The following is a 21536-nucleotide window of genomic DNA, read 5'->3' as shown; positions in this document are numbered from 1 at the left end:
CGTATGAAAAGTTGAAAGGTTAATATTTCACTCAATTACTATCTATCAGGGCAGGAATGTGCTGTCAATCGATGTACTACCTAAAAAAAATTTCTGTTAAGGACTTCTTAAAAATTCTTTCTTAAAATTTAGATAATTCGTATCTGACAAGACAGTAGAACTCAAACATTCCAACATGATTAGTTAGGCCCAGCTTTAGAGATTGTTTTCTTTGGGTACATTGCATCACACTAGAAAGCTCAGCATTTATGCCATATTATTCTCTAATGAAATTAAGAACTCTCCAAAACTTCTCATTCTCCATTCTGTCACTGCTGTCTATAATTTTCACTACTTAGAAACATGGGATTTGGGAATTTCTTGCAATAGCCCATTGGCTAACTGTTTGGCGTACTACTGAGTCACACTGACTGGACATGTTAATGCCTGGTCTGTGCTGAGTTTGCTAATCTTAGTGTGGGCAGCAATGGAGATTCCATAGTTGTTCTTGGGTTAAGGAGAAGAAAAGGCCATTGGATCTCTCCAAGACAGCTCATGTGATAGTGGGATCCAGATTATGGGATTTATTTTATTCTTTTTTCCTCCTCTGCTCCCATATCATGAAGGTGTTGTGACTTAACCTTAACCCTGTAAAGTGTGAGATGGTGCACCAACAAGGCAATAGGGTTTACAATGAATGGTAGGACTCTAGGAAGTACAAAGGATCAGAGGGACTTTGAGGTATTTGTCCAAGGATCCCAAAAGACAGGCAAGCAAGGCGGGTAGGAAGGCCAATGGGATACTTGTCTTTATTAGGTGAGGCATAGAATGCAAGGGCAGGGAGAATATGATGGAGCTGTATAAAACACTCAGGCCACAGCTGGAGTAGTGTGTGCAGTTCTGGTCGCCACACTACAGGATGAATGTCATTGCACTAGAAAGGGTGCAAAGGAGATTCACCAGGATGTTGCCTGGATTGGAGCAATGAAGAGAGGCTGGTTAGACTGGGGTTGTTTCCTCAGGGCAGAGAAGACTGAGGGGTTTTCGACGTGGAGTTATTTTGGGAGGTGAGTTATGTTGGTTGAAGCATATCACTGGTTTGAGCATCACTCCACACCACAAACTCTAGTGACCTCTGCAGCTCTAAGGGTCAACACAGTAAAAAGTCTGACAACACCAGGTTAAAGTCCAACCAGTTTATTTGATAGTGAACCCACAAGCTTTCGGAAACACTGATCCTTCGTCAGGTGTGTGGAAAGTTCTGCTCTAAGGGTCATCCATGGTGTGGAGATGCCAGTGCTGGACTGGGCTGGGCACATAACGAAATATCACAACACCAGGTTAACCAGGACTCCACTCACCTGTTGAAGTAGCAGTGCTCCAAAAGCTGGTGCTACCAAATAAACCTGTTGGACTTTAACCTGGTGTTGTGAGATTCCTTACTGTGCCCACCCCAGTCCAACACAGGCATCTCCACATCCTGGATGACCCTTAGTCAGAGCTGAAGAGGTCACTAGAGTTTGTGGTGTGGAGTGATACTCCAGCAATGTATTTCAGCCAAGCATAACTCACCTCCAAAATAACTGCATGTCGGAAAGTAAATAGCCAATTTTTAAGTTTTCCTTTAGCTGATCGCCAGATGGAACCAGTGAACCCGTAACGGAGGAAGCAACAGACTGCAAACTCGCCAGAGGGCGCGCTCTGATTAATTTTAACACCGCTGTAAATGTATTTATTTCTGAATTTGTTTACAAGCTGCGTCCGTTTTTTTAACGACTTTCAGGGTGGAGAGGGAGAGGCGACTTAACATGCATTCTATCTGGAATTCAAAACAAGTGTCAGGTTGAGAGTAATTTCACAAAGCACCAATCAAGTATGGTTAAATATGCAGATCTGAAAGTTGCATGTAAACACACTTGATGTCTGCAAATAGAACAACTGAAGTCACCAATACAACGGGGATATTTGGAACATTTTATTTTCCTGCAGGAACATGTATGTAGGGAGCGGTAGGGCGAGTTGTTCCCTCTATCACAGGCGGCACTGGATGCCAAAGAATTCATACAAACCATCAGGTTAATTGCAAAAACCCCCCCCAAGACAAACGAAGGTCAGGATTGCAAAGTGCAATAACTTTGCAAAACTTTTTTTTGTGCAAAGCAGCTCGAAATCATCCCAATTATTTTCTCCCCGTCCATTTTTAGAAAATGCATTTAGCTGGTGCAGAGAAATGATTGTTTTTTTGGTGAGTTGTTTACGTGCTGGTGTGTTGGCAGGCGGAGTTTCCACTGATTTGGAAAGCCTCATTACGTAGACTAAAATGTTCCCCGTCGGAAACTACACAGAGAAGAGAAACAGATTCCCTTTCCCGTTGGTTTTATTTGCTTGTAATCTCGAACTGAGTGTGCTATTAATCAGTAAAGTACGTTTAGTTATGTTTTGAAATTTAGAACAGCAAAGTGCATTGCATTTCCCGGCTCATTCCGCTCCAACCAGGATACATTACAACAGCCGTAACACAAAATGTAATACTTAGTTTCACCTCCAATCCACGCACCAGATTTGCAAATCTGTGCTACAAAGCGGAGCTTCAGATTTTAGTCCCTCTCAATAAAATGCAATTTTAAAAAATGCAAAATGTTGTAACTATCTAAAGCTGAGTCATCTCAACTTTTTTCGGACAAATGTCTGCAAGTCATTTGGAACAGTTTGAGAGCAGTTTTACAAGTCGATTATAAATTTCTAGACAATGTGGTTTTAGCTCAAATGCAAAGCTGCAAAATAAAAGAAACGATTTTGCCTTGTGTTTTTGCACGAAATGGGAAATAAACAAGGCTCTATATCTATAATAACATTAGTGCCTTGGAGATGGGGAAAACTTATCAGACAACTCAGCATTATCATCAACTAATTTCACATTGATCCATGCGGTTTTATTCCTGAGAATTCATTTCATTCCAAGAAGGACACGACTTAAAACTTCATAATCCCTGTAGCACGCGAAACTGAGTCACCGAGGAGAGAAATAAGACTGAATGTAGGAAATTCCCAGAACTACATAGAGTAAAAGAAAACGCATGACATCTGGGTCTGGGCTCCATGTGGAGGAGGTTGTTTAATATTAATTGCCGGTCGGCAAGCCAATGGCAGGCGCACTATGCAGATGAGCCGGTGGGTGGTATCTAACCTTTAAAAGGCAAGCGAGCGCTGCTCTGGAGCCACAGAAAGACGGAGAATCGCAGAGGATATTGTATCAAATTGGAGCTGTAACCTTGCGGGATTGTTACAATCAGCGACAGAAAACTACAAACAAAACCTTATCGCTTCAGTGTGGAACTAGCGGGCTCTTTTACCTTGGATTTAATTACTGCAACATGACTTTGGAAGATATCTCTGGAGCTGATAACACCAGCAAAAAGTAAGCGACCGGATTATTACATTTAAGATTGCTGTTGGTTTTAACGTGTATGTAGTGGAAAGGAGCACGCGTGGATTGTATACACACTAGCTGGCAGACTATCTGTTTTTAAAGGGGAATAGTCTTTTTAAACATATCCTTTTGTTCCTATCCAGAATGCAGCCTATTGATCAAGCTCTTGAAGACTTATTGGTGGCCGCTCAGCGCCAGGGCTATTTAACAGTTGGAGTTTACGAGTCCGCGAAATTAATGAATGTGTAAGTATTAATCACAGGATTTTTCTAACCTACAAAGCGGTGATTGCAACCAGTTGTAGGCAAAGTTTTTAACGCGATTTGATATTTTATCACTTTTTTGAATTGCAATGTTTTGTTTTGCATAGTGAATGTAATCGCCCCTTCTATTCTTGTCCTATGCAGTGACCCAGACAGTGTAGTTCTGTGTCTCTTGGCGGCCGATGAGGAAGACGAAGGCGACATCGCCTTGCAGATCCATTTCACCCTGATCCAGGCTTTCTGCTGCGAGAACGACATTAATATCGTGCGGCTGCGGGGAGTTAAACGCCTGGAGGAGCTACTGGAGACTGGGGACGAGACTGGCGAACCTCGGGACGTGCACTGTATGCTTGTCACGGTAAGAATAGCTTCTTACGAGAACCGTAGATTTTTTTAAAAAAAAACTATCTCTTACTCACTATTTAATACCTAGTTTAAATATCGCGTATATTTATGCATGCAATTGGCCAAAATGCATTTCCCGGAAGAAATTGGCTCCCCTTTCGAATTGTGCAATGCTCTCCAGCCAGCCTTAGTACTAAAAGGGTTAAAGTGTTGCAATTGTCGTGAAACGAAACGACGCTGAAGCTGACTGGAATTGACGTACTGGCTATGCTGACGCGATTCTCAACCCGTGTTTTTTATCATTCTATTTCCAGAACTCTCATACCGACGTTTGGAAATGTGAGGCACTGGAGGAAGTCGGAAGCTATTGCGAGGAAAGCAGAAATAAGAACCAGTGGGTCCCAACCGTGTCCCTGCAAGAACGCTGAATGGACAGAACCCGAGAGGAAAACTGAAAAGAGCGTCTTTTAATTAAATAAGAGAAATGTATGCCGGTTTTTTTTAAAAAAAACAAAAATAGAAGATGCGGATGGATGAGAAGAGAAATCGTGTTTGCAGAGGCATTTTTGTTTTTTTGTTTTTGAAAAGGAGAGGAGGGGGAAAAAGAGTAAAAGAAGACGGCATACCCAGGCGGAGGAGGCTTGGCTGGTTTTACAGGGCGGCGAGCGAGTTGCAGCCGCTCCCAGAGCCGAGAGGGGCAGCTGCAGAGGAGCTGGAGATAGGAACCGAAATACAGCGAGTTATTTCGAAGCCGGACATTTTTAAAATATCTCTATTTTTAAAATAGACTGGACTGAGATGCAGCAGAGAGTGGAAGAAGAGATGCTTCATACGAGAATGAAGAGGACTTGTAACCCTGGCTGTTTTTTTTTTCTTGGATGGCCAGCCTTGCCTCTCTGTGACTGATTTTTTTTGGAGTTTTACACCATGCAGCAAAAGCTGGAGGAGGGGAACAGTGTGTGCGTGACTGCATTTGGAGCCGTTTGACTGAACGGAACTCATCACCACCCCCAAATCCCCACGAGTTGCTGATTCATTTGGGACTTGCAGCAGATGTGAGGAGTGTGAACTGTTGCATTTGAGCTTCAATGCTGGGATTTCTGAAGAATCCTAAAGTTTTATGTTATGGGCATTGTGCAATTTATTTCTAATTCTTGTTGTTTAAATGTCATTGAAAAATCAGCGTCTTGTTGACGCTGAGTGATCTTTTGTCTTTTCCAATATATGTGTAATGAACGTGTTTCTATTGCAAATTACATTTACAATAAATACCTTTTAAAATTTTAACAGAACTACAGTGGTCTGACTTGTTATCTTAACACCCATGGGGAGTGGGGTGAAATATTTAAGTGACCTTTTCAGTGGTTAACATAAAGTTTACTTATTAGTCACAAGTAAGACTGACAATACTGCAATGAAGTTAGTGAAATTCCCCTAGTCGCCACAGTCTGGCACCTGTTGGGGTCAATACACCTTTAAACTGTGGGAGGAAACTGCAGCACCTGGAGGAAACCCACACAGATATGGGGGGAGCATGCAAATTTCAGTGACACCCCCGCCCCCCAAAGCTGGGAATCCCTGGCACTGAGGCAGTAGTGCTAACCACTGCCACCATGCTGCCTTCTGTCTCAGCAAGCAACAGGCTTTATCTTGCCCAATTTTTAAAAAATGTACCTGATTCAGAAGTGCAATTCCTCAAATATGTGGTTTACCCTGCCATCTGTTTTGATGCACAGAGGTTTTCACTGAACACCAGCATCATGCCTTTGTCTGTGGTCAGCCCCTGTTCAGAGCAGCTGTCTGATATAACACAATATAGGAATGAATCACACCTTACTGCAAGGTGACTTATTGTCCCAGTTCTGTGAGCCATTGTGTGATTCTGGTTTAAAATTCACTGAAAACAAGCCTGACCAGGGAAGTCCCTGGCTTGTTACTTAAGAATCAGAAATAGCACATATCCTGAAGTCATGGATTTTTATGTGACATTACATTGCTCCTAGTGGTTTAGGTTAGAATTGACAATTTTAACAAAGGCAGAACTAGAAGTAAGGCCTCAATAATTTCACCAATGTTCCCTGGTGCGACACACTTGTCAATGTGATGCTAAAACTGCTACAGTGTTGTAGTTTGGTTACAAAGTTAGAATGGTATTTGGGAATCTTAAGTTGGCATGAGACCAGCCTGAGGTCTGATCCTACAGCAAGTTACAATTACAATGTGTGAAAAGTAGAATCACTTATTAAAATGTAACTTTTAATGACAACAGAGTCCCACTGGTTGTTGACCAAAATTAAAGTGACCATCATTTGGCTGAGGATGAGCACTTGGCTCCTGCCAAGACCAATGAAGTGCCACCAATGTGTTGGTTATACTGCCTCAATCACTCCAAACAGATTTCAGTCTCAAACCAGCTGTTGTATAATTGCACCCTTAAGATCCTCCCATACAGTCACCATGTTAAATTGCCAAAGGAATCAATCCTTTAAACTGGCACATAGTAAGCCATCAATGTTTTGTGGCACTGGGCATTTGACACTTCCATTTGCCCAAATTAAAGTTCACTAGGACTGAGACCCATGCAGACCTCAGATTCCCTTTTGCTTTTAACTGCCAAGCTTTGTTGGGAGGAACAGTGAGAAAATGCTTTCCAGGCTTGTCACGTTGATGCTCAGGTCCCAGGTGCAAAGTGGAGCTCACCTTTATTATACAATGGTCCTAGGGATAGTCAACATCTACTTGCGCAAACTAACAGCCAGCAATTGCTTTAGGATTACATGGTCTGCAGCTAGTTAAATTGGTCACTGACCTGTAAACTAAAGCAGCCCATTTGATTCTTTGATGGGGGAAAGGGAGAACAGACTCCCCAATAAACTTTGCAAACCTTTGTCGGAAATGCACCATAAGAATGTAAGAAATAGGCTCTGAATTAAGCCATTCAGCCCTTTGATCCAATGGATCATTCAGTATGATCATAGCTGATCTTCTACCTTAACTGACTGTAAAAGTTTCTATAGATATTTAAAGAGAAGAACATGGACAAAAACAAATGTAGGCCCCTTACAGTCAGAAATGGGAGCATTCATAATGGGGAGTGAAGAAAAGGCTGAGGAATGTACTTTACTTCAGTCTTCACAAAGGAAGACATGAATAATGTACCAGAAGTGCTGAGAAAAACATGTTTTAGTGAGGAGCTGAAGGAAATCAGCATTAGTAGAGAAATGATTTTGGGGAAATTGATGGGATTGAACAAAGAACAGTACACCAGGCCCTTTGACCCACCAAACCTACACCAATTATGTTGTCCTATCTAGACCAACCGCCTGTATCCCTCTATTCCCTGCCTGTTTATGTGTCTATCCAGTTAAGTCTTAAATATCACAAACGTGTCTGTCTCAACCATCTCACTTGGCTGTGCATTCCAGGCCTCCACATCCTTCAGGCAGTGTACCAAAGATGGATTAATCTCCAGATAGTCTTCATCCCAGAATACTTAAGGAGGTGTCCCTGAAAATAGATTGGTGGTTATTTTCCAAAATTCTTTGGACTCTGGAATAGTTCCTACAGATTGGAGGCTACCTAATGTAAGCCCGCTATTCAAAAAAGGAGTAGAGAGAAAACAGAGAACTATAGAGCCTAACATTGGTGCAGGGGAAGTTACTAGAGTCTATAATCAAAGATTTTATAACTTGGCATTTGGAGGCCAGTGGTATAATCAGACAAAGTCAGCATGAATTTACAAAAAGCAAATCATGCTTGATGAATCTATTGGAAGGGTGCAAGGGAGGATGCAGAGATGCTTCTGTGCGATTTGGACAGGCTGAGTGTGTGGTCATCTGCATAGCAGATGCAGTATAATGTGGATAAATGTAAGGATATCCACTTCAGTAGCAATAATAGGAAGACAGATTATTACTTGAATAGATGTAAATTGAGGGAGGTGGATATTCAACAGGTCTTCATTCATCAGTTGCTGTAAGTAAGCATGTGCAGATATAGCAGATAACAAAAAAAGCAAATGGTATGTTGGCCTTTATAGTGAGAGGATTTGAGTATAGGAAGAGGGATGTTTTGCTACAATTGTATAGAGCATTGGTGAGGCCACATCTGGAGTATTGTGTGCAGTTTTGGTGTCCTTATCCTTGTTATAGAGCGAGTACAGCGAAGGTTTACCAGGCTGAATCCTGAGTTGTGAGGAGAGACTAAGTCGGTTAGGATTATAGTTCCGTTTAGAAGAGTGAGAGGGGATCTCATAAAAACAGGGTCAGACAGAGTAGATTCAGAAAGAATGTTCCCTGTGATAGGAGAGTCCAGAATTATGGGTAGTTTGAGGATAAGGGGTAAACCTTTTAGAATGAAGGTGAGGAGAAATTCCTTCGCCCAGGGGGAGGTGAATGTGTGGAATTCCCTCCCACAGAATGTAGTTGAGGCCAAAATGTTGTCTGATTTCAAGAAGAAATTAGATATAGCTCTTGGGGCTGAAGGGATCAAAGGATATGGGGGGAAGGGGGTATCAAGGTACTGAATTCAATGATCCGCCATGATCGAAATGAATAGCGAAGCAGGCTCGAAGGACTGAATGGCCTATTCCCACTTCTGATTTCTACGTTTGTATGTAACTCAACATTCCTGCACTATCGCTATATTTCTTAATTCCCATAATATCCTAAAATGTATTGATCCACATCTTGAATATACCCAACAGCTGAGCATCTACAACACCCCTTGGGCAGACAAGCCTGAAGATTGGCAACTCTTTGAGTGGAAAAACTTTTGACAATCTCAAATCTTAAATGGCTGATCCCTTAATCTAAGATTGCAACACTTGATTCTGGCCTCTCCAGCGAAGGAAAACATTATTCCAGCATGTCTGCTTTTCTTCTAATTGTGGCCTATCTTACATGCAGCCTTGATAGAAAACCAACCTTAGTTTACTGTCCGTCCCTCTGTGAAACTCCACTGTATAATGCATTAAAGTGTCAGCCTAGATTTGATGCTCAAGTCCACAAGATTTGAACTGATAACTACGTGGCTTATAGGTGAGGTGACCTGACCACTCTTCATGTGCAACCCATGACGGCAGGCTGTTGAATCAAGGAAGGAGTAACTGAGCTATTTGGATCAAGAAGACTTTTGGTTCAGTCCAGGTCAGTGCTGCTGCTGCTACTGGCCCAGAGAAGCCAGATTTAGCAACTTAAATTGCAAGAAGTGCACCATAACTGCTTCATTCACAGAATCTGATTTAAAAGGTCGACCAGTATTGAAGATTCTTAAACATATATGTTTGAAGCAGGAATTCTAAGCAATGGATGGTTTCCCAATTGGAATTATATGATTGGACCAGAATCTGCAATTTGTGGAACTGATTAACACTGCTATTTGCGTGACACTGATCACTGTGTCTGCTATTGAGAGACAGCTCTTCAGAGAAATGACAGGATTATATAGCTTGTTAGATGTTTGTCTGAATAGGTCAGTTTATTGCCTCATTACTCACTGATTGTCAAGTCTAGCCGGTGTACAAGTGCACATTCAATGTCCACTTTGGTCTGATAAGCTATCATACGTGTGTCTTACTAGACAGGTCAACAAAAGTTTCATATCCCTGTGTGCTGCCCACTGTTGTCTGCTGAATATTGTCTAGACATTGTGTGAAAAGTGGATCAAGAGCAAGAAAGAAAGACAGACATGCATTTCTGAAACATCTTTCATGAGCTCAAGACATTCCTGAGCGCTTTACAACTAACAAAATACTTTCCAAGTGTAGTGACTTCTATAATGTAGAAAATATAGCAGCCAGATGTGCACAGCAAGCTCCCGTAAACAGCAAAGTGATAATGACCAGATAATCTGTTTTAGTCACGATTGAAGGATAAAATATTGGCCAGGACAGTGGGAAGAACTCTTCTGTTCTTCAACGTAACACTGTGGCATCATTTACATACATGTTCTTCACAGTCAAATGGCTCGTCAAACACACTATCCAAACTCACACATTTAGAGAGATTAAATAGTGAGGAACCTGTGAGGCTGGACTTTTGCCCCATCCCCATCACTCTGTGTATTAACTTTGGCTATGCCACCTAACCTACACAATTTTGGACAGTGAGAAGAAACCGGAGCACCTGGAGGAAACCCACACAGACACAGGGAGAACGTGCAAGCTTAGAGAGGCGCTAAGGCCGGAATTGAACTTGGGTCCCTGGCGCTGTGAGGCAGCAGTGCTGACCACTGTGCCACTCTGCCGATGAAGCAACTTCAGCAGATGAAAGGAAAAAAATTGTAAAGAAGCTGTAAAACAGAATCTGAACGATTGCCTCAGGGCCAGCTCAAATCCTCCGAGTTTCTCATAATAATAGTAAAAACAGACATTAACTTGCACACACAAAATAAATTGTTAAAAAGAGATTCTTTAAAATGTACTGAGTCATATTTCAGGAGGTTATCTGAGAAGTGTGGGCGTTTCAGTAATTCCACAGAAATAATAACTAAAATGAAAGTTGAAAGCTGCTCAAATTACGGTTTGGAGCTTACTCTAATGTGAGTACGCCTGACCTTTAGAGAAGGCATTTTCGTAGAAAGCAGTTATTTATTCAACTTAACATTCTGCAGCAGAACAATTACTGGTGACTGCAAGAATTTGAGATTTTCTGGAATAACCAGCTACCTCAGCTGTTGCACTTATTTCAATTGTAAAATGCACATGGCAAAAATGCAGTACTCCCAACTCTCAGATTACAAAGCACTTGCACATTGGAACGCCAGTTATTTCATACCCTACCCATGTATATCAGGGCCCCTGGCTCTATAATGAGTACCAATTAGAAATGTGTGCAAAAAGGGAGTTAGCCAATTTATTTTTCCTTTTATACCAGTTTCCTGTTCCCCTTTCTCTTTCTCTGAATTATCACTCATCTGCAGACATTTTCACAAATGCTGGTGCTTTCCAGTTCCCCACCCTGCAGTCACATGTGAATTTGACAGTGGGTAGTGGCAGGCTATTGAACTGCAGCAGTATCACTGTCAAATGATTCTCCCTTATCTGACGTTCTTCCAGCAGGAAAGGTGGGCGAACAGTGACAATGAGTGGAATATTCCAATTCTGTAAACTGAAAATGTCATACAGCTGCCTTGCTGCAGTTTGAAGTGCCTTGCACAGCAATGTTTTAATGTGTTGAGTTTCAACCTTGGTTGTTTTTGTGCAGACACAACTTTGCGACTATGTTGTGTCCCATTCCCCACCTAAAATAAAGCCCAACCATTCAGTAAAAAGTATTTTTGTTTTTAATCATTATTTTAAAATGACCTCTTTGGCAAAAGAGCACCTGCATAATTGAATGAAAGGTGTGCCTAATCCTTGTACACCGTCTGGCAGTCAAGGAATCAACTGGAAAGAAACTTGGTACCTTTCTTAAAGTAGAATTTTTTGACAGGTCCCTGAGCCTAAAGTCTTTGAGTTGTTGACAATGTTTTGCTTGCCGTTATTAGTTCTTTAACTATTACAATGCTCAATTTTTCCATGTGTTTAGTGTGTCTTTTATTAGACTAATTCCATGTGTCCATGGTCTTAGTTCCATGTGTCTTTTATTAGACTAATTTTAGAAGACCAAAGTCATGTCGTGCCCTGGATTCATTAATTAATTTAGGGTAATTCCCCCTTGTTTGGACCCCTTCATCAGAAGCAATGGGGTACACATTCCACAGTCCCACAGTCCAAAAATGTGCAGGTTAGGTGGATTGGCTGTGCTAAAATTGTCCCTTAGTGCCAGGGGGACTAGCTAGGGTAAATGATGGGGCTCTGGGGGTAGGGCCTGGGTGGGATTGTGGTCAATGCAGTCTTGATGAGCCAAATGGCCTCCTTCTGCACTGTATGATTCTATGATTCTATAATGAGTGGGAACTCTGGCCAATTTCCTTAACCCTCTCTCTCAATCTTAGGGTTCAGGGATACAGCTTAGTATCCCCTAACAGCATTCCCCTGAGACAGAGTACTGATTGAGAACCAGATTTGGGAGTTTGTTGGTTTTTTGCCTTAACTATTCACTGGTTAAACTCACTGAGTCACGGGGGAGCCCCTGTCAGAAACCTTACTGAAAAAAAAACCATATAATCACAAAAGCCCCATTACGCCTCCGCCTTTTAAAAAAAAAATTTGGGTGTGTTTTATATTTAGTGTTGAAGTAGATGCAAATATTAATATTTTTATTAATTCACAAGTGGTTCTGAATAGCATGTACAGAGTTTCGAAAGCAGCTGGGACTGAGTTGGGAACTTTGTCAAAGTTATTTTCTATTTCTTTAATTTGTGCCAGAATTTTCAGATGTGACTTACTCCAGGAGGAGAAATAACTGGAACAGGATGTAAGACAAATTTCACAGAAACATTAACAGAGAGTAAGAGTTTGGCTATATGTGCATTCACTGCTGCTTTAAAGAGATCTTTGTGTTAAGCTGCCCGACCTAACTTTATTGCTGGCATGCAGAAGTTTAATTTTTTTCTCCCCATTCAGTGTGTCATTATGTCCCTCAAACTTTTTCCCTGTTTATCCCCAAGGTTGTATTTTATGAGCCCATTTGCATTCACTTATTTTGCAGCACATTAGTCACTCTGAAACAAAGGGAAATAGACAGCTTTACCATAGAATCCCTACATGCATAAGGAGGCCATTTGGCCCATCGAGTCTGCTCCGACCACTATCTCACCCAGGCCCTATTACTGTAGTATTTATCCTGCTAATCCCCTGAAACTAGGGTCAATTTAACATGCCCAATTGGACAGTGAGAGGAAACCGGAGCACCTGGAGGAAACCCATGCAGACATGGGGAGAATGGGCAAACTCCACACAGACAGTGACCCAAGGCCAGAATTGAACCCAGATTCCTGGAGCTGTGAGGCAGCAGCGCTAACCACTGTGCCTCCACGCCACCCATGAAAACGTGCACTTGGGCAACTGTGACTGCCTGTAACAATGTCCCTGTGTGTTTGTTGTGGGCTGTTCACTGATGCACAGGGACATCATAACACACAAGGATGCGTTTGTCCACACAAACATGCACTTATGCATACAGACACACCTCTCTGAGAAGGTTAGAGCTGTCATTACACAACTGCACCAACACAAACAAACACTAAGAAAGTGCTTATTTTATTCAGAATAAAGGTCCCATTGTTAGATTCAGAGTGAGGTTTCAATAAGGGTTAGATGCTGGTTTAGGTTTACAGTTAAGGGAAAATGATTAGTTTCATGATGAAGGATGGAGTTAGAATTAAGTTTACTATTAGAAACAGATTTAATAGTTAGTGTTGCAGTTAGGGTTAGGTTTAGGATTAGGGTTGAGCTGTAGTGGAATTGTAGAATGAGATTATTTACGGCAATAAAATATTGAAGCAGAGTTTATTCTGAAGGGGAAACTATGCAATGGGAGCAATTGGGAAGTGATGGCCTAGGGGTATTATCGCTAGACTATTAATCCAGCAACTTAGCTAACGTTCTGGGGATCCAGGTTCGAATCCTGCCATGGCAGATGGTGGAATTTGAAATTAGTAAACAAATCTGGAGTTAAGAATTTACTGATGATCATGAAACTGTTGTCGATTGTCGGAAAATCCCAACTGGCTGACTAATGCCCTTTAAGGAAAGAAATCTGCTGTCCTTACTTGGTCTGACCTACACGTGATTCCAGAGCCATAGCAATGTGGTCGACTCAAGGGCAACTAGGGATGAGTAATAAAAGCTGGCCAGCCAGTGATGCCCATGTCCCATGAATGAATAAAGAATAAAGAAATTATGTTGCAGGCACATGGGTATGCACGCCCAATACAACGCAGAGCTGGCTAGCTCACAAACTCAGTTCACATCTTTCAAATGTGGAAGAATTGCGAAGGGTCTTTGACAGCCTCAGAAGCAGTGTCTGGAAATACTGGGAATTTACTTTGCTAATTTTACAGGAGCTTTAAATTATATGGAGTGTGCTTTTAGAAGTGTGGTTACAACTGATTACAGATATGCACGTTGGACAATAACTAAGGATTTCAAAGCAAATAGAATGCTACAATATAGAAGGAGGCCATTCAGTCTACCATGCCAGTGCCAGCTTTTTGTATGAGTTCTATCCTTTTCCCATTGCCTTGCTGTAAAGAACTAATAACTTTCAATTGAAGCTGTAGCCTTGCCTAAAATTCCAAAGGACCTCTAGGCTCCAAAGTGAAAAGTTTGCCACTCATTGAGACAGATTATTGGCTCTAGGGTACCTCTGGAAGAGGTTCCAGAGAATCTGAGTCTGAATATCTCAATTCAATCCACCATTTATAGAATCCCTACAGTACAGAAGGAGGCTACTTGGCCCATTGAGTCTTCACTGACTCTTTCACAGGCCCTTTCTCCTACACTATCCCCACGACGCCTCACATTTACCACGGATAATCCATTTAACCTACACATTCTGGGACACTAAGATTCAATTTTACTATGGCCAATCTGAGATTTTAACCCGTTAACATCAACAAATCCACCTAACCTGCACATCTTTGGACTGTGGGAGGAAAGCAGAGCACACAGAAGAAACCCACACAGATATGGGGAGAATGTGTAAACTCTACACAGACAGTCACCCAAGCCTGGAATTGAACCTGGGACCCTGACACTGTGAGGCAGCAATGTTAACCACTGTGCCATCATGCCGCTGGTGCTTGGTTTAAGAAAAGTAAACTTACATTTATACTGCACCTTTCATAACCTCAATGTCCCTATGCACCTTCATGTCCCAAAGCACTTTAAAGTGATTTTAGTGATGACGATTGAGGGATAAATATTGGCCAGGACACCAGAGAGAACTGCCCTACTCTCCTTTTAAAGATGCATGTCTAGCTGAAAGAGTGTGTTAGCCTTTCAGTTAAGTAACTTTGAACTTTAGTTACTGTTGTAATGTGACTAATAGCAAGATATCTCAAACAGCAGTGGGACTGATGACCAGAGAATTTGTTACTTGAGTGTTAGATATTGGCCAGAGCATTCTATATTCTTCCTCAAATAGAGCTACAGGATCTTTTACAGATAGGGCCTTGGTTCAGCTTCACATCCAACAGTCTGCACCTCTGACAATGCTGCACTCCCTCATTCTGCCCTGAAGGATCAGCCTCCTGACTGAGAGGCAAGAATGGTGCCAACACTGAGCCAAGCACTTGTAGTCTTCTCTACGTTAAGGAGATTAAATGCAGATTATGTGACTGCTTTGCCGGACACCTCTGAAGTGTAACCCTGAATTAAAGGTCAACTACCATTTTCATTCTCAGTCCTATTCCCACTCTGAACTTTCTATCTGCAGTCTCCTAAACTTCTCCATGGAAGTGGTGAAACAGTAATTCATCTTTTGATTAGAAAGGTTAGGCTGATTGGCCATGCTAAATTGACCCTAGTGTCAGAGGATTAGTATGGTAAATGTTATGGGGATTGGGCATGGGTGGGATTGAGGTCAGTGCAGACTCAATGGGCTGAATGGCATCCTTCTGCACTGTAGGGATTCTATGATACTTTATAACCTTCCAGGCTCACCAACGAGTTTCAGTCCATTGCCACTACTCCCACTTGTTCAGAGAGCAAACACTGGTAGTGCGAAATAAAAATAAAAAAGTGCTGTAAAAATTCAGCAAGTCTGGCAGTGTCTGTGGAGAGAGAAACAGAGTTAATGTTTTGAATCCGTGTGACTGTTCAAAGGTAAGGCAACACTCCAGTGAAGCAATTGATGCACATTTTACCCCAACACAGGAGCCAATATCTCAAATCAAGCACTGGGCCAATTAAAAATAAAGATGTTTCCTGATGGTTTATTTGATAACGGCAATTAATGACTGACCAAAACAGACCAAGAGATGCCAGATTCAACCCCAGTTCATACTGGATTAATCAGTCTCTCCTGGTGTGATGTTTGGGGCACCGAAATTAACTCTGTTCGACGTGAAGCTTGGATCTAGATTTGATATTATTAGTGGAGGTCCTATAACTACTGGCCTGCTGCTTTAAGGAATGTAATCTACAAGGTTTAATCTTCTGAGCCTGTAATGGAAATTTCATTTGTAGCTAAGGGGACTAGTTATAGTTACCCTTGCAAGTGAGTTACTGGAGGGCGCCTGTGGTACCAGGGATGGAGGCAATGGATCGACTTCAGGAGTGGAAGAAAGAAAGAGGAAAAGAAACTGCAGAGGAAAAGAGCAGAACAGTCAATGCTTGGTTTATATTTGGAAATTATACGAAGGAGTAAAATGTCATTTGATCATGAGAACTTCTCATGATCAACTGTAATAGTTGATGAATAAAATAAAGCTAAAGACCAGTAGACGGAATTGTTGAGGATCTTTCATTGGTTTCATATACACAGACCAGTAGCTGGTTATTTTTCAATAATATTACTAAAATTATAAAACATAGATATGGGCCATTCAACCCAACTAGCCTTTCAGTCATTTATACTCTACCTCCTCCAAACTCCCTTAATCTGATCCTATCAACATAAACTTTTTATTTATTCTTTTCTCCTCGTGTACTTATCTAGCTTTGCCTTAAATGGATTTATGCTATTTGCCTCAATCATTCCTCGAAGTAGCAAGTTCCACATACTTAGCACTTTCTGAGTAAAGAGGTTTCTCCTTATTTTCCTATTGGATTTAGTGTTGACTTTTTGTATTGATGGTTCTTAGTTTTGGCCCCATGCACAAGTGAGAACATCTTCTCCATGCCCACTCTATCAAACCACTTCCTAATAAGGGCCCACATTAGGATTCCATTCTAATTCTCTTCCTGCATCTAGTGGTGCATTAATGTAGACATTTGCCTGTTTCCATAGCTGGTAATTTCTGAAACAGGTCGCCAGGGGCTTATAGCTTAAGGGACTTGACTCCACATCAAGTATGACTGACCAGGAATCTCCCCCAGTCTTACTGCCAGTCATTGGCATGTTTAGATGGATTTGCACATTGATACATTTGACCTCTTTTGACCGTGTTATGAATGCATCTTCCTTGGCCATCAAGTCCCCAGGTGGGATCCGAACCCAGAGCTGCTGGTTCTGAGGCAGGGACACTAACCCACTGTGCCACAAGACCGCCATGCCCACACTAAGATATGACTTTAAATACTTGGTGTAAAGTTAAATTTTCACATTAAAAGAGTCATTGAATTAAAAATGAGAATATTCATGCTTATTAATTTCTCATTTACGACTGATACCATGAATAAATTACATCCATTAATTAAGCATCTCCCAGGGTGATACAACAATATTTACTTGGCATGTGCTTTTCTTCACTGAACATCTCCTAATTGAGTCAGTGAAAATCAGTAAAGATTAATTTTCCAAGTTAAAGCTTTGCTGGAGTCATTGGCTAATGAAGCAATCTGTCCCTCTATTCAGATTTAACTGGCATTCCTTACCCTGTGAGCCTCTGGGTTACTTCCAGCGAGACAAATTTATCCCAGAAACTCTGGAGAAATCGTGAATAAAGAATCACAGTTAATTTTTTCCTAAAAATAAATATTGCCTTTATTTAGCTTGTCCTCAGGGTATAATCCAGAACGCTTCATATCAAATGAATTATTATTTGTGGTTTCTGGGCAATTTAGGCAAATTTACACTCAGCAAGCTCCCATGATGAACAACTGTGATATATGGCCTGAACATTTATTTTTGGAGGTACGAGTTGGGGAGGCACATTGGACAGGACACCAGGATAATTCCTTGCTCGTCTTCAAATAGCGGAATAATCATAGATCTCTGCAGTACTGAAGAAGGCCCATTCAGACCATTGAGCATATACTGAGAATAATCGCACTTAGGCTCATATCCCCACGTATTTACCTTGCTAACCCCCGACCCTAAATGGTAATTTAGCAGGGCCAATCAACCTAACCCACACATCTTTGGCCTGTGGATCTTGTACCTTTATCAGAATATACCTGAATAGTCCAAGAATTACAGAACCTTAGTCATCCCCTTGGTCCTGCGATCATCTGTTAGCCAAATCCGAGTATCTGCAGGCATTTGAAATCTGGGGTCTCAGCCTCTCCTCTCCTCTCCTCTGATGTCCTGACCAACTCTATTATGTGATTAAGTGGCTGCAGATTTAAAGCAGCCATGGGGGTGGGCTTTCAATGGGTTATTGGTGCCTGTGGAACTAAAATTCAAGCATGAATCAGTAGGAGAACAAATATGGGAAAATCAGGGGAAAGAATTAGTGAGAAAAAAATAATTTAACTAACATTGATGGAGTTTGCTAGGGGCTTTTTCCACATATCTATTACACTGTGGGAAAAAAAAAGCTTTTTAATCTTTATTTTGCTGCAGGCTTGTCAGTTTAATTCTCATGTCCCCTTTTCCTGTGATCTCCAAGTTGACTAAGCTGCCAGTTGAATTACCTGTATCTTTCATCATTTTAAAGACCCTTCTTCAACTACTTAAAAGGAGCTGATTATAGATATATTATGAATGATTATTTCCCATTACAGACCCAGTCTTTGTATATCAATATTAGTGTTGTGTAAAGGCAGTGATAGTTCTAGTGTTACTTAAATATGAGATTCCATTTCAAAGCACTATCGTTGCCTAATGGCTCAAGGGTGCAATACAGTGTCTAGTGAGGTATTAAGCATCACTTTCCTACCTCTGCAACGTACTCCAGGTCTGCAACTAAAGTTCCCTTTAAATTTCACCCATGTCCAGCCACACAGCAACCCAGAAAATATTATGCAGTTGCTCACAATGAGAATCATAGAATCCTACAGTGCAGAAAGAAACCATTTGACCCAACGAGTCTGCACAGACCACAATCCCGCCCAGGCCCTATCCCCATAACCCCATGCATTTATCCCAACTAATCCCCCTGATACTAAGGGGCAATTTATCATGGACATTCAACCTAACCCGCACATCTTTGAAGTGTGGGGGTAAACCGGAGCACCCGGAGGAAACCCAGGCAGACACAGGGAGAACATATAGACTCCTCACAGACAGTGACCCAAGCTGGCAATCGAACCTGAATCCCTGGTGCTGTAAGGTAACAGTGCTAACCACTGTGCGCCCATGCCACCCTTACTTATCCCCTTTAATGCAACCACACATTGAAATAAACAGGCCACGCCCAACAAAAAAACATTTTGAGTCGGACATTGCCTGCAATCTTCAGATCTCTCATTCTTCCAATTCTGGGCTTTTGAGCAAGCCAGATTTTCACTGCTCCACATTCACCAGCCCAGCTATCTCGGGCTTAATCTCTGGTGTCAGCACTGCCCCCATCCACCCCATCATTCCCTCAAACCTTCCTGTTTCTTTACTTCTCTCTCTTGAGGTAAGACACTCCTAAAACCAATCTTTTTCACCAAACTGTTGGCCATCTTTCATTTATGTGACTCAATATCAAATTTTATTTGCTAACGTCCCTGGTGAGCACCTTAGAATGTTTGACTACATTAGAGGCGTTATGTTATTGCAAGTCGTTGTTCAAATAGACTAGGTAAGAAAGGAAGAACTTTCATATATCCAGCAATTTATAATGTCTTCAGTACACCAATACTTTACAGCCAAAGGATTAACCGCCAAGTACAGTCACTGCTGCAGTACAGATAAATACAGCAACCTATTTGCATATAGGAAGGCACAGTAAGAAGTCTCACAATACCAGGTTAAAGTCCAACAGGTTTATTTGGTAGCACGAGCTTTTGGAGCACTGTTCCTTCATCAGATGAGTGGAAGGTAGGGTTCACAAACGGGGCATATATAGACATAGGTTCAATTTACAAGATAACAGTTGGAGTGTGAGTCTTAACAAGTAGTCAAGCCTTTACAGGTGCAGACAATGCAAATGGAGAGAGGGTATAGTACAAGTTAAAGAGGTGTGAATTGTCTCAAACCAGGACAGTTAGTGAGATTTTGCAAGCCCAGGCAAGACATGGGGATTACAGATAGCGTGACATGAACCCAAGATCCTGGTTAAGGCCATCCTCATGTGTGCGGAACTTGGCTATCAGTTTCTGTTCAGTGATTCTGCATTATAGTGTGTCTAGAAGGCTGCCTTGGAGAATGCTTACTCGAAGATCAGAGGTGAATACCTTTGACTGTTGAAGTGTTCCCCAACAGGAAGGGAACATTCCTGCCTGGTCGAGCAGTGTCCATTCATCTGTTGTTGTTGCGTTTGCATGGTCTGCCCAATGTACCAGGCCTCGGGACATCCTTTTCTGCACTATATCAGGTAGACAGGCTGAGTCGCAAGACTATGCACTGTGTACCTGGTGAATGGTGTTCTCACTTGAGATGAAGGCATCTGTGTCGATAATCCATATGTCTTGCAGAGATTGCTGTGACCGAGTTCTGTGGTGTCGTGGTCACTGTTCTCCTGAAGGCTGGGTATCTTGCTGCAAACAATGGTCTGTTTGAGGTTGCGCACTTGTTTGAAGGCAACTAGTGTGGGTGTGGGGATTGCCTTGGCGAGATGCTCGTCTTCATCAATGGCATATTGAAGGTTCCGGAGAGGATGCCGTAGCTTCTCTGCTCCAGGGAATACTGGACAATGCAGGGTATTCTGTCCAGTATGTCCCATGTTTGTTTTCTGAGGAGATCGGTGTGGTTTTTTGCTGTGGCGTGATGGAACTGCCATTTGATGAATCACGCACCATGATTACGGCATTGCTGCAACTGCCTCAGTACTCAACACCGACAAATGCCAATCTCTAGATGCAATTCTAAACTCACTCAGTTAATCCTGGACCACAACATCTTCACCATCAACAACCATGATGGGATGGGAGAATTCTGGCCCTTGTATTTACATAGCACCTTTAACGTAGTCAACTATCCCAGGAAATCTTACAGGACTATTATCAAATAAAGTGCGACACCAGGCCACACTACGAAATATTAAGGTGGTGATCAACTGTCCTATTGGCATGGTCCATATGGTTCACTCCAGCTCTTATTTCCAACGGGACTTTTATGGAGGTTCTTAAAGATAGTAGAGAGAGATAGACAGGCGAAGATCTTTAGGGAGTGGAGTCCAGAGGTCAGGGCTTAAGGCAGCTGAATTCAGGAATTTCAGGAATTGTGGAGTGATTAAAATCAGGGATAATCAAAAGGCCAGAGACCTCAGACTGTTATAGGGCTGGTGAAAATTACTGAGATGGAAAATGGTGAGGCCATGGAAGGATTTGAAAACAGCGATGGGAATTTTAAAATATACACTTACTTATGGTATTTCCCGCCTTCTGTCTGGAATGACCGTAATCTTACTCATCGCATTAAGCTCACTCATTCAAGAACATAGAACACTCAGCAACTTATATCATGACTGATCTGTACACTAAGCTTCATCTACCCGTTCTATATCCCTTGATATCCTCAACTAATATAAATCACTCCATCACAGTCTTGAAAGCTCCATTGACCCCCTGGCATCCACAGCAACTCGTGGGAGAAATGTTCAACATTCCTGCTATCGTTAATGTGAGAAAGCGCTTCTTAATTTTGCTCAAAATTGCC

The 21536-nt window shown here is 41.8% G+C and overlaps 1 protein-coding gene across 1 annotated transcript; it reads left to right on the top strand.

Moving 5' to 3' along the window:
* Positions 1-3202: 3202 nt before the first annotated feature.
* On the top strand, positions 3203-5301 carry LOC145358646 (growth arrest and DNA damage-inducible protein GADD45 beta-like). Its single transcript, XM_080212863.1, has 4 exons — positions 3203-3397; positions 3553-3654; positions 3817-4030; positions 4332-5301. Exons 1-4 carry the CDS (start codon positions 3354-3356, stop codon positions 4443-4445), a joined length of 474 nt encoding a protein of 157 aa, XP_080068989.1. The 5' UTR covers positions 3203-3353; the 3' UTR covers positions 4446-5301.
* The last annotated feature ends 16235 nt before the right edge of the window (positions 5302-21536 follow it).

This window comes from Carcharhinus amblyrhynchos, chromosome 26 (assembly GCF_965287045.1).
Source record: "Carcharhinus amblyrhynchos chromosome 26, sCarAmb.v2.hapA, whole genome shotgun sequence".
NCBI lineage: Eukaryota > Metazoa > Chordata > Chondrichthyes > Carcharhiniformes > Carcharhinidae > Carcharhinus > Carcharhinus amblyrhynchos.
Note: the sequence above shows the minus strand (reverse complement) of the source record. Positions and strands in the feature narration are given on the sequence as shown.